The 13,504-nt window shown below is 43.2% G+C and overlaps 1 protein-coding gene across 2 annotated transcripts in view; it reads left to right on the forward strand.

The window, feature by feature from the left end:
- Positions 1-1,001: 1,001 nt before the first annotated feature.
- The window catches only part of PIP4K2A (phosphatidylinositol-5-phosphate 4-kinase type 2 alpha), a 107,627-nt gene continuing 95,124 nt past the window's right edge, over positions 1,002-13,504 (forward strand). Inside the window, exon 1 of one of the 2 annotated variants that reach the window (XM_059841851.1) lies at positions 1,002-1,320. In XM_059841851.1, coding sequence (XP_059697834.1) covers positions 1,180-1,320 — 141 coding nt within the window. In that variant the 5' untranslated portion in view covers positions 1,002-1,179. The remainder of the gene's footprint in view (positions 1,321-13,504) is intronic. The other variant, XM_059841843.1, reaches the window with a different exon arrangement.

The raw sequence follows: 13,504 nt of genomic DNA on the forward strand, positions 1-13,504 counted from the left end.
TGATGTGTGCTCTTGCCAGCACCCTACCCACTGAGTGTGTGCCCATGCCTTGTCTCTGAGGGCACTGGTAGCAGTGGGATGACCCTCACTTGTGGTTTGTCCACCTCATGGAGCTGCTCTGCTCTTGCTTCTCCCTAAGGATCTGGTCACCTTGCTGAAGCAATGAGCAGCAAGATCTACTGCAGGCAGGTAAGTTTGTATTATTCAGAAGCAGATGTACAAGTTCTTGTAAAGGCACAGGAGCTGTATGCTCTGTGTTACCCGTGGGTACTGACCCCGAACAGTGATGGCAGATGTCATTGAGTTCCTCATCATACAGCAGAGCAAAGATCTATGTGGTGTTTGGTATTTCTGAGCTGCGCAGATGCTCAGCTGTCATTGACCACATCCTCTGTGGCCACGGAGGCAATCAAGAAACATTCTGCCGGGGGCGTAACAGCACAGTGAGGTTACAAGGGTGCAATACTGTAGCAGGGGACCGAGCTTTCTGTCTTTGCTGCACGGCGGCTGTAAGGAGCCGCTCTATCCAGGGAGCCGAGCTGGGGCTGGAGCAGCAGGCAAAGCCCTGCCGCAGAGATCCCTCTCATTGCTACAGATCGCTTTACAGAGAGGGAACTGGAACCAGAGTAACTATTACACAAACTGCACCAAGTTACGGTGTGAGCGACTAGCTAGCTAAAGAGTACGGCGAAGGGAGGTTTGGTTTCTCAGAAGGCTGGCGATAGGCGTGAGGGCCGGAGGGCAGCGGACGAGAACCACCCTCTCCCCCGGGCAGGGCCGCGTCAGCCCCCACCTCCACAGGCCCCTGTCCCTGAGGGAGGGAAGCGCGGGCGGCCCCCCGGCCTCGCTGCCCGCGGCCGCGCAGGCGCCGCGCGAGAGGAACATGCGCAGTGGGGCGGCAGAGCCGGCTCTTCGCGGTTTCCGCGGGGGCGGGGCGGGCGCGCGGTGCGTGGCGGGCGGGCGGCGGCCGCTCCCCGCGGGGGGGGGGCGGGGCGGGGCCGCCGCGCCGAGCGGGGCCATTTCAGCCGCCAGGCCGGGATGCGCCCGGCGTCCCGCGGCTGCCCGCCCGCCGCCCGCTTGCCCGGGGGGCTGCGGCGCTGATCGCCCCTGCCCTTCTCTCCTGCCCGCCCACTGCTCTACCCCACACCAGCCCCTTCCACCTCTGCCGCCGGCAGCGCCATGGCGGCCCCCAGCAGCATCGTGCCCGTCATGGCGAGTAAAACCAAGACCAAGAAAAAGCACTTCGTGGCGCAAAAAGTGAAGTTGTTCCGGGCTAGCGACCCGCTGCTCAGCGTCCTCATGTGGGGGGTCAACCACTCGGTAAGCGCCGCCGTTCGACCCACACAAGCCCGCCCGCCTCGCTGTGGCATCGCACCCGGGGGCTGCGGAGGCACGGGCGGGACCGGGGCAGGCACGTGCCGCCGGGAGCCCCCCGCCGGCTGTCGCCCCTCGCCCGGCGGGGCCGGGAGCGCGGTACCGAGCGTGGGGCGTGCGGCGCGGAGCTGCTGCTGTGCCCTGCCCGGGCGCGGGTGATGCGCGGAGTGCCTGCGGTAGCCCCTGTCCGCCCTTTGGCCCCGCGGTTCCGCTCGGTGGCAGCGGGCGGGAGGTGCCCGGGAGGGGACGGTGCTGCGAGCGGAGCCTGAGTAGCTCCGCTCCTGCCTCCGGCCGCGCGCGGGCGTCGCATGGATGTACTGCAGTTGGGAAAAATCCCGGTTATCAGTAGGAACTGGCCAAGTTCGTCCCGTGTCCGTGCAAGTGTCCGCTGCCGGTGTGCGCGGGGGAGGGGAAGAGGAAGGGCTGATGTGGTAAGGCGGCAGAACTGCACCATTTGCGAAGTGCTCCATCACCCTGCGGGGACGGGCGGCCCGGGCTCCGGGAGAACCCCCGGCCGGGCGCTGGTCTGCGTTAAAATTAGGAGCCTGGTAAAGATGTCACATGGTTTGGGCATTACGAGGTTCAGGTCGCAGCTTTGCATCTTTAAATAGCCACCATGGCAGGTTAAAAGTGTAAGGCCCAAAGATCGCCAAAAATCGGGTATCAGGGCAGCTGAGCAAAGAGCGTATTCCCTTCTGCTGGCGGAGCGAAGCCTGTACGCCTGTGTCGGGTTAGCATGGGTTACGTCTGCTGCTGAGTAACGAGCTTGTAAGAATGCTAGTGTGCAATTTGAGATCAGACTACAAATTTTAAAACGGCCACATGAAACCGACAGAGCAGTCTGAAGTATTACTATTCCTTTTGTTTCCTACGCATCCATATCCCATGAGTTTTTTACCTCTGTGGATGTTTGAGTAATTTTTGCCCATAGCCTGGAGTCTGTGCATCAAGATTGAGCTCTATTAGAGTGATATTAAACAGCACAGTGCCAGAAGTGAGGATCATGGGGAAGTGCTTTGCCTGTATGTATCAGACAGAGCAGAAGCTTCAGTGAAGTTGAATAGTCTGCTTAAGGTAGCAGTGTGAGTCGGTAGGAAGTGGTGACAAAGGATTTCAAGTTTTCTGTAGGTCGGTTGGGAGCAGTGATGTGGTATGTCATGAACTGATAAGACAGTAGTTATTTATCTACTCAGCAGAAATATCTTTAATTGTGGAAGTGCATGATATTCTGTTTGCCTGATTTGAGCTTAAATACACACATTTCTTTTGATCCTTTTGTAGTGGCTAGTCTTATAGAAAATTCCCAATCAGGCCTCATTAATGAAAGAAAGCAAGCTGGTAATTACAGGGTGAGAGACTCGAACTGAATGGCAGCATGTGCTAGCTGTTCACTATCTCCCCGTGGAAAGAGGGAGAAGATCACTGATGAAAGCAGAGATCTTCCTGTTGCAACAGCTCGTTGCTATGTGAGTTCACAGTGGAAATACCACTACTTTTAGAGGAAAGACCTCTTCACTACAAGTAATAACCAAGCATATAGTGACAAATACAGCACCATATGCCATCCTCACTATCCTGTAGTCATGTGCTGTAGTGTGCATAACTGTTCCCAGTAGGAAATGTAATAAAGTGTGTTAGTTCATGCACAGAAGATGCAAAATTGTAAACTGAAATCCTCTCATTGGAGAGGCTCAAAAAACCAGCACCAGCAACACTACAGGCTCAGAGAATAGAGGCTTCACATTCACATGAAGGTGATGGTTGTAGGTGTGAATATCTGTTGTGTTCTGCAGATGGCATTCCATTTCCTTACCCCACTGCAAAATGTAGTCATGAGTAATGCTTGGAGGCCCTGTGGAAGTGAAATCCTGCTGAAAGAGAGCATGGAAAAAAAGTTAATTTGATGTGTCCAAATTAAACATCTCTTCTTGGCCAAGAATGCAGCATTGAAGTGTTGCAGACTCCTCTGTTAGATGCTTTTCCTGTCATTTTGTAATGCTTCATGTGGCAATGTCCAGCAAATGAAAATAAGTGTGCGGCATGCTTTAACTCTGTTATCACAAATAAGAGTTTCTCATGGGAGAAATACAAACAATGTGTGTGGATTAATTAGGAACAGGAATTAGAAATCCTTAGGTTTCTTAGCAGAATAAACAGAAATCCATAAGCAAAGGCTAGACTAAGCGCATACATCATAGTTCGTTATGGGAGTAATTAAACTTAGAACACAGTAATCATCTGAAAAATTATACTTAAGACTGCCTGTAGTGCCTATCAGTTAATGAGACAATAGAAGTCTCTGAGTCTTGCTAACTGTCTTGGGGAATGAGTATATATATTGAAACAGTGAAGCTGAGATGCAGTTCCTATGTTTCTGATATTGCTGCTTGTTTTGAAAGGAAACACTTGGTGAAGATGAAAAAGGAAAAATTATTTTTCTGCAGGTTTATTAGATTTTTAATCTTAGGTCTAAACTTGGTTGTTGAGTTTTGGAGGATTTTCAGAGTTTGAATTGAATGTGAAGAAGTTAAGAAAAAAAACCCTAACAAACTGTTGTCTTAACTCTCCTGTCCTAGAAGGAAACATGACTCTAAAGGGAAAACCTAAACATTGGTGTCACAAAGCTGAGGGCTGGCAGCAGAGGTGTGAATTCTTAATGAGGGGGAAAAATTTTTAGAGGCATGTCTGTTACCCAGGGTTCTTATCAATTACCCACACATTCAAGAAACGGTAAGCAACTTGTTGTTTAGGTAGAAGTAGAGAGATACCTAATGTAAAATCCTGCTTGGTAGTACAGTCAAATTCAGTAAACTTCGGAGGGCATGTGAGAGGAGAACATGTGAACATTACCCAGTGTCTTACGAAGCAAGAAAAAATGTGTTCGCTTTCAGAGCTGTGAATTAATTTCTCAGTGTTCTGACATATGTTGTAGAATGAAGCTTGCTGCTAAGTGAAAGGGAAAGCAACTGTGTCCCATTTTGTAGATCTGATTATAATACTGATGACTTGTAGCAGCAAAGACTAATTGTCACTGCTTGGATCTTGCAGGCATCTGCATCATTAACAGTTGATTTTATCTTGGTCTTTTACTCTGTGTCAAAGATAATCCGGCTGTGCTACTGAAATAAATATTTAAACTCAGTGGTTAGTATGACTTAAAGCTGTATTTTTAGCTAGCACCATAATTGTGCACCTTAATTTACAACTGCTGTGGCAAATAACATTGTTACCTCTATATTGTCACTGCTGCTGAATTTCCAATAATGGTAGGAAGGAGGAGAGGGAAGGAAGGCGGCATCTATCTTGTTTTCTGTGCCTAAAAATGAAAGCCACAGATTCTGTGTTTTCTGCATCCTATGATAATCATCCCTGGCACAATGATGGTGCACTCTCACTAGAATTGGTTGCCTGTTTCTGTTAGGAGCTTGTTAGGAAAGCTGGGAATTTGTAGGCTTAGGTCCTCCAAAACATCATCCTGAAAGATGGCAGAAAACTAATATAAGTGGGGTTTTTTGTGACTAATTTTGAGGTAAAGAACAGACTGCTGGAGAGCTTGCCTAGTGTGTCAATCATTAAATGTATTTAGGAAAAGAGGATGAATGCCTAATGAAGTTATTGAGCACATTGTATAAGTTTAAAAAAACCCCAACAAAACAACCAAAAACAAACACGCCCCCCCCCCCCCCCACCTCCCCAGCCCCTGGAATCTGTAATCACCATCTGTTTCTTGGATGATTACAAGCTGATCCAAAAATTTAACAGTGCCTGACTTCTCAGGGGCACTTGCTGCCTAATAAGCAAGTGTGGAGAAACAAGAATACATGGATAAAATTACTTCCCCCCCAGCACTTTGTGGAGTACATCAGAAGGAGTGTATTATTCTGTGGCTAAAGAATTCAACACACAGTGAACTCCATGACCTTCTTCAACTGCTCACATGAGGCACTGTGAGCTTCATGCTACTGTTGCACTGTTCCTTGTATTCTTACTTGATATTTTTAACAGAAGTGGAACAACACCAGGACAGAGTAATGAAAAGAGAGCTGTGGGACTCCAATCTGTCAGTGTACCTCTTGGATTCCTTCACCTTAGAGTTAGAAACTGGGAGGGGGGGAAAAAAGCATGACAAGTAAATGTATCTTTCTTCCCCTCTCATGCAGTAAGATATATTTGATCCCTTTAAGAATGTTTCTGTATCTCCAGAAAGCTATAAAATGTCAGTTTTCAGTTTGGGGGTTTTCTTAGCTAGTATACTGGTCTTTCCTGTTAGAAACTTCCATCCAGACAAATACACAAGTAGCTCACTTAATACTTGTCCTTATATTTTAACATGCCACTGGAGAGCATGTTGGGTTAAGTGGAACCTCTTTTCTTAGTCCTGATTTACCTAGCATCTCTCCTAGGAACCTTCTGTCCTGACACATGGTACATATAGGAAAATTACACTGAAGAAGTATTATTGAGTTGTTCTGTAGGAAGATGAAACCTAAGTAATTGAAAACTAGGTGATGTCCTCTGGAATAGAAACTCCATGTTTATGATTAGTTTTCATTAAAGAAAGGGTGAGATCGGTTGACAAAAACAAGCCCACAGCACTTAGTACTAGTTACAGGAACTGATAACTTCTGTGTCCATATTTTTAATGTAGTCATAAATGATGATGTGACTGGTGGCACCCTGAGGATATGGAACCATAATACTGACTCATGGCACTGGCTGTCAGTACAGCAGGTTGGTTGGAAACTGTCTTGGGGTGGGGAGGGTTACTTTTCACTTGTCAGGTGTGTTCTTACTATTTGTGTTTAATGCAAAACATCACTGCTGCAGCTGTGTTATAAGTGGCTTTTCAAAACTAAGGCCAGGTAAAACTAAAGGTATTAATAAAGATTTTCAACAGTGAGTTTAGAAAAAAACCATCTTTTGAGTTGTTTAGTGAAGGTGGTGTTAGACTATGGGAGAAGGCTCTTTCTAAGAAGCCGGAAGAAACAATGCATTAAAAAGCATTGATTACATCAGAGCAGATAATAAAGCAATTAAAACTATTTTAAACTAGTCAGTTGGGCACTCAGCCCAGATGTTTGCATATAGAAGGAAGCAGAACAGGAAGAGCTGTTTATTGAAAACTTAGTTCTTTTTTTGGGTGTCAGGCTCTGTGTACTGCAGAAATTAATTTGATACTGCTTTTGCAACTGAGTGGATGTACTAATAAAATAAATTGTAAATATTATGGTTAGGTTAAGAGTAATAAACATGCCTTCATGAAATACAAATGGGAGTGATACTTCATGTCCTTCTGTAAACTATTGAAAGGGACACATAAAATAGCTTCTGTTAGGGATGAGAGTGGGAGAGCTATGAAAGAGCTCTGACAGCAGTTTTAAAACTACTTTCTGTAGTTTTTTCCAATCTACAAGATAAGGTGCTCCAAAGGCTAGGGTAATTTTTTTTTTCCTGTGGGTTTTTGAAACTGAATTTCATTAACCCCAGCAGAAAGGGCTGGACAATGTTCCATGAAGCAAACAGTCGGCATGAATTGATTCTGTTGGCTCAACTTAGTTGTCTTATTTGAGTATCCTGCACCAGATGCCTTAAGAGTCTCTAGGGTATTATTTTTTAATTCCTTGCTCATTAAAGCAGACACTTGCATTATGCCCATTGCCAGGGCCTGTAGTTTCAGGGTGGCAAATTTTGTTTACAATAACTGACTCACCCCATTATTCAGTTCCTGTTCTACAGTCCCATTTTCTGTTCTTCCTTGAAAACATCTTGTGCCTTAGGGATCTGTACACAGGCTGTACATTGTGCAACCTCATGACAACCTTAGAGGAAGGTGAAACTACTCATTATTTACAGGTCTTCAGTGTAATCTTGCCAAAACTAAGCACTTGGGAGTTGTAGTCATTTTGGCTTATGGATATCTTGACTTGTTGAGAGATTAGTCATCTTGGTTGTTAACTATGAGGTTGTAAAGGTTTGAAAGTAGTATATATTCATCTCCATACTCCAGTATGAATTCATTATTTTATCTTTACTTCCACGACATATTTCCATGTGTTTCCATTTCTTTTACTTGGTACTTACTATGCCATATCTAGCCCAAGTTCTGATTTCCCTTCCTCATTTTCACTATTGGTAACTCGTGTGTTTGCACTTAGCAAAATAGTTGAAGCACTCTAAGAAATGACTGCTTTGCTATGGATGGTAATGAATGACAAATCTTGTTAGGTTTCAAAGTCTGCATCCTGGTGCATGGTGAAATGGGTTAGCTTTGAATTGTTGAGGTAGTGACTTCTTGCATGTGGTTTGCTACATGATCATCTGTCTTATGATCTTCCTGTTGAGCTTCTATAATAAGTTAATTAGTTTTGTGTTGAGAGATTGCTTAAGAGTGTTGTGAAAATTGTTTGAAGTAACTGAATGCTTTAGTGATGGATCTTAAACTGAAAAGAAAATGTTAGCTTTATCTTCAAAGGATGGGGTTGGATAGTTTGCAGTAGAAGTACTTAATGGCCATACACCTTTTAGAGTACTTGATTTTCATCAGGCTTGGGGAACAGCTACCTTGTGTACTGAAGCAAGGTAGTCTAATCCAGCTCTTTCCTGTGCATTGTAAGTTCCCAAGGCAATCCTAACATTCTTAACACAACTGTGAGTATATGTGTGATCCTTTTAGATTGTAAGACAAAACTGAAATAAATCACATTCCCTTATGTGCCGTTATTAGAAAGCCTGTGGAGCTCCTTGGTGAGATTGAGACTTAAAGCTTTCAGCTTGAGCTAACTGGGTTAGTCTCACTTTTCCTCATCTCCCTCCTGATGTCTTAGTCATATGCTGTGTCACAACTCTGCTATACCTGTTTGCATTTTATCAATCTCTGCCATTACAGTCTTCCTGGTTAACAAGTTCAGCCGTATCTGTTTTCCTTATTAGTTATTGCTCAGCTCTGAAGTAATAATCCGTCAAAAATAATACATTTTATGGAGTTTTTTTAGGTGGACCATAAGTCATTGAAGTTCATGGTCTAACTATGCAAACAGCTGTGCCAGCAAAAAGAATGTGGAGTTGATGCAAAAACAGAAGAGGCAGGAAAATAACTTCCTTGTAAGGAAGTGCCACTTTAAGCTAGCATAAGGTTAGACAGACTACAACCTCCATAATACTGAAGGCTGCTAAGGCTGGGGCTGCTGGACTAGCTTCCATTCTCCCTGGTACTGGTCTGATCCTATGGCAAATTCATTTGGGGAGATACACCAACAGAAAAAGAAATGCAGGAAAGTGGATGGGGTAGGAGTTGTGTACCACAAAAGGCCATATTCATAAGTGTCAGTCCCAGCTTAAAAGAGGAATTGCAAACACTGCAGGGAGCATAAAGGGAAGAGTCTAATGTATGTATACTTAGACATGAGTTTTTATAGCAGCTTAAGGACAGTTGGAGGGACTTGTATAGCTCTAGAGTGGGCTCTTTGACTGACCACTTGTCTCCTGTCTATAGTTCAGTTTCATGTGTAATAACCTCAAGTTAAACTGTTGTCCACAGTAAAAAAATCCACTTGAGTAGAGAACTCTCACTAGATTCTGCACTTATAATGAGGAGACCTTTTTCAACTATTTTAGTCTCTTGAAATAGGGTATTTTGAAAAAGACAAAACTGTAAAACACATTGAGTGTCTATATGGCACCCAACTGTAAAACACATTGAGTGTCTATATGGCACCCAACTGTAAAACACATTGAGTGTCTATATGGCACCCAATGGTTTCTGGTCATCTCTACAGTCTTGGTTTTTAGAACATGGTCAACCCTCTGATGTCATCATATCCAGTGACATTCTGAATGTCTTCAGAAAAGTTGTAATGGTTTCCTAGGGGCAGGAGTTTGAGGTTGCTTTTCGAGGTAACTGCCAACATCTGGAAGAACTTCTAAACAATAACAATTCTTGAGAATCCTACCTTTAAATAGTCTCTTGCAGCTTATCAAGTATGTGGCTGTAACAGTCACTGACTTTTTTTGTTGGGGGGAGAGGGGATATTTTAGGGTTTTTGTGGGGAGCTAGGAAAATACCCAACTTGATTAGCCAAAGACCAGGTAAAAGAAAGTGGTTTATTAATAGTTTTACTGTACTGAACTGAAATTGAGAAATATCTGATTAGCTTGTGGTGCCAAGCCTCAATCTTTTTGTTCAATATTTTGTAGACCCTTGGTAGATGATGTGGGTAACAAAAGCATTTTTGGTACACCAGGTTATGATGTCAGTGTTGCTGGCTGTGCTTTTTATTTGTTCAATATGCTTTTCTCTCTCAGAAATGTAAGTTTTCTGTAGTTAGTGTTTATTGGTGTTATGGTGTGGTGTGACCCTTGTGGGTTGGGTTCTCAGTGATTATAACAAAACTTTCTAGAGGAGTTAAGAGAGAAATAGTTGTTAAAGTTTGTGGTTGTTGGGGCCCTTTACAATGTGCAAATCTCATGTATTATGGTTTCCTGGAGCTGAGCAAAAGTTGGAAAATTGGCATAACAAAAGCAAGGTTGCTAATCTCTGAGCTCCCGCTTTGGTCTTTCTGACTTTTTGTATTTTGAGCTGAGCATAAAGTTAGTTGTGGCAGACCAAGTTGCAAAATACCAAAAATTGAGAAAACAGTTGAGCTGAGGAATGGGATATCTATTTTTGTTTCTGAAAGAGGAAGGACTTACCAACACATGCTGTCTCAGCTGGCTGTTCAAAAGAGCTGGTTTTCTCTCTGGGAAGGACAGCAGTCTCAGACAGGCTGACTTTACTGGAAAGTCCATTCCAAACCTCCTCAGTCACTGCAAACTTGCAGGTAGAGGGCTTAGAAATGACTCACTCAAACTGAAATGTGGTGGCAGATGCTTGACACCAGCTTCCTGTGCAGTGCCTTGGGATTGATGCTAATTAGGGTGTCCCTGCTGCTCTCAGTGTGTGTTCCCCCTGCCCTTAGTAGCAGAGGAGAATTGAAAAGAAATGTTCTTGTTTAATAATTCTTTTAGGTCTTAAGCAGAATTGTCAGATTAATGTGCTTTCAGTCTGACTCATGATTTGCTTTGCAGTGTGTGGTATGTTAACCAGCCTTCTCCTGTGATGACACAGTGGACAGGACCACACAAGAAAAGCTTTCTGGATATTCCTCAGGCTTACAGAAGACAAGTGGTAAAAGTCATTTACAGAAACAAAACCATAGTTCTTATTAACAAACCTGTGTACCTGCTTGCAGGCAAAAAGCACTGCAACAACTGATTTTGGAACCTCTTGCTCATTCTGTTCCTGATATAGCAGCTTTTCCAGCTGTTATTTTGGGCTTCAGCTGATTCAACAATACTGCTTTCTCTTTCTACCTATAGCTGCAGGCAGTTGTGGCTGGTTATTTCATTTGAATGAGCAATGTCCTTCAGGCTGTGTTGGCTCAGGGATGTTAATAGGGTTCAGATGTCTGTGAGCTCACACAATCCTGCACCACCACACCTTCCCCCCACCCCAACTCTTCTGATTGTTCTGTTGCAGTACATGCCTTTTTCTTGGTGTGAGTGTGGTGGATTTCTCTTCTTCTCCCCAATCTCTCCCACCTGTTGAGGTTTTTTCCCCATGGTACAAAAGTTACCTAGTGTTGGTATTGGTGCTTTTAGTTCATTTTACTCTTCAGACATTATTTTTCTACTCAGTGACTCTATCAGAGAAGTATATTGCAAGTTTCTCCTTGGAAGATGCCATTCCATAGGCTATTTTTAATATTCCTGTCTTGTTGAGGAAATCTCCCAGTCTTAAATATTTAAGTCAAGTTTTTAATTTTCCAGTGAATGACTTGCTGAGGTTCCTGGCTGAACATGACTTGCTTCACAATAAAAGGTTAAGCACCTAAGAAGTTACTGGAAGAGCCTGAAAGTAATGGTTGCTCCTGCATAATGTGCTGATCACCTGAAAGATACAGATTTATTGGGTTCTGATGGGTGATAACTCTTTTACAATGGGCTGCTTCTTGCTCACTACTCTAGAACAATGTGCCTGAGGTCTTCTTTACCCCATTATAAATGCCCTTCAAAATCTAGAGACTCTTTCCTGAAAAGCCATGTTTCTAACTGTTGTACAGGAGAATGTGTGTAATGATTGGTCGTTTGAGGGGTGTCTTTGTTTTGCTGAAGTTAAGCCATCCTTATAGTATTTGACATGTAAAAATGCTTGTTTTAACCGTGTGCCTTAAGACTTACTAGTGTCATGAAAACATTCTTGTTTGATTTTTGTCACAAGGTAGAGTACTCTTCTTGTGGCAGCACAATGCCGAAAAGTTCAGAAATTAAAAACAGCTGAAGCATTTAGAAATATGTTTAGCTGGCAGACAGTAATTCATGCTGTTGCTATGTGCATATGATTATCTCAATAATATGCAAGGCTAAAATTCACTTTAAAACTGCATTCATAGCTTTAGAGATCCTGTGGTTTTTTTATTTACAAGGTGAAACTGATTTAAACCATCATATTTTAATGGATGTAAATTTATGTAGTTAAGTTGGCCAAGATGTCTGGTGGAACCTGGACACAAGGGCGTAGACATCTATGTATTTAGGTGGTGTAAAGTAACAACTGAAGTAACTGGCTTGGTTTTATTTGTGTTGCCATGGGACCCCTTTTGAATTGAAGACACCATCCAGGAGATCTGTCACACATAAGCACATAACTGAGATTTCAGCATTGCTTGTTTTTCAGTCAGACTTGTGTTCTGACCAATAGTGGCCTTTTGATAAGCAAAATGGTAAAGAACCTGGATTGTCTGTGTCTTGCTGATAGTCTTGAAATATATACAGCCTATTCATCAAAAAAAAGGAATAAAAAAGTATGAGAGTTTGAAATGTCCTATGAACATTTGGCTTGCTGGTGAAAGGCTTTGAAATGAGATAATTTGGGACACACTGATTTCTGACATGGGAAGCACTGTATTTAAATAATAAAAACCTAGGCCTTGATTAAAGGAAGAACATAGATTTGGTTGTGTGGAGTTCTCAAGATCAAGTTGTATAGCTACCTGTAAAGATGAATAGTTTTACTGCAAAGGTTTCCCTGATTTTTGTCACCTGCTGTTGCAAACAGACTCAAATAGTGGTGTGAGCTGGCATGGATCTTTTGGATGATGAAATCTAATACTGTGCCTTCAAGTAGGTGGAAGAAGCAACTGAGAGCCAAGATAAAGCATGATCCTTGAGGTACATTTTCTCTACTACTTACCTTTGCTTCACTAGCTAGCAAGTCTGGGCTCAGAATTGGTTTGTCAGATCTGTGCTTGCTGTGTTTTTCCCCTTGAATATAAGTTTTTCACAGAAGTTGCTGTGTAACCTCCCATGCTATGCAGCTCTGCTGAGGGATACAAAATCTTTCTAGGTACTATGGAGTGTATGTGGAGCCTTGCTCCATGCTTTTGATGCATCCTGCTTTTCCACACCATGCAATATGGACTAATAGTAATTGTTTAGGTAGTAGTGTTTGTCTCTCTCCTCAAGTGAGAAATACTCCTTGAGTATGTCAACTAATTGAAATGCAGTTCTGTGGGCTGTAAGGGTATAGGGTACTTACTTAGTTTGTGGAAGTGATCTCTCAGTTGTTGTTTTGTCCAGGGATGCTAAACTTTGTTACGGCATAGCTGTTGATGTAGTTATGCCATACAGAAATCTCTACAGTTTGTGCTAGACTTTGTGACCACTCTTTAAAAAACATGCAGTTTTATTTGAGTTTTCAGATATATCTAATGTCTCAGAGCTTGAGGTAGGGTGGATAAAGGGGACCTAACAAACAAGGAGTGAAAATGCTCAGCTTTTGGACTCTTTGAACATAAAATAAACAGTGTACAGAGTCACAGCACTGCTGCTAAATAACTGAGGGGAGCATGCAAGTTTTAATTTTTTTTTTTAATGGACTATCCAAAGGACTGGTGTTGTTGAATTTTACTGTAACTTCCAGGACAGATAAGCTGATTTCCTGCCTAATTAACTTATTGCTTTCTGAAGTGTTTCCTAAAGCTTTGAGATCCTGTGCATTTACATGTATTTGCATAAGTAATGCTCAAAGGAAAGTGCTCAGGAGAATGTGACTGGGGCTTCTGGCTGAGTTGGCAGCACTCACTGTTGCACAAGG

The sequence above is a fragment of the Haemorhous mexicanus genome, chromosome 1 (genome assembly GCF_027477595.1).
Source record: "Haemorhous mexicanus isolate bHaeMex1 chromosome 1, bHaeMex1.pri, whole genome shotgun sequence".
Taxonomy (NCBI): domain Eukaryota; kingdom Metazoa; phylum Chordata; class Aves; order Passeriformes; family Fringillidae; genus Haemorhous; species Haemorhous mexicanus.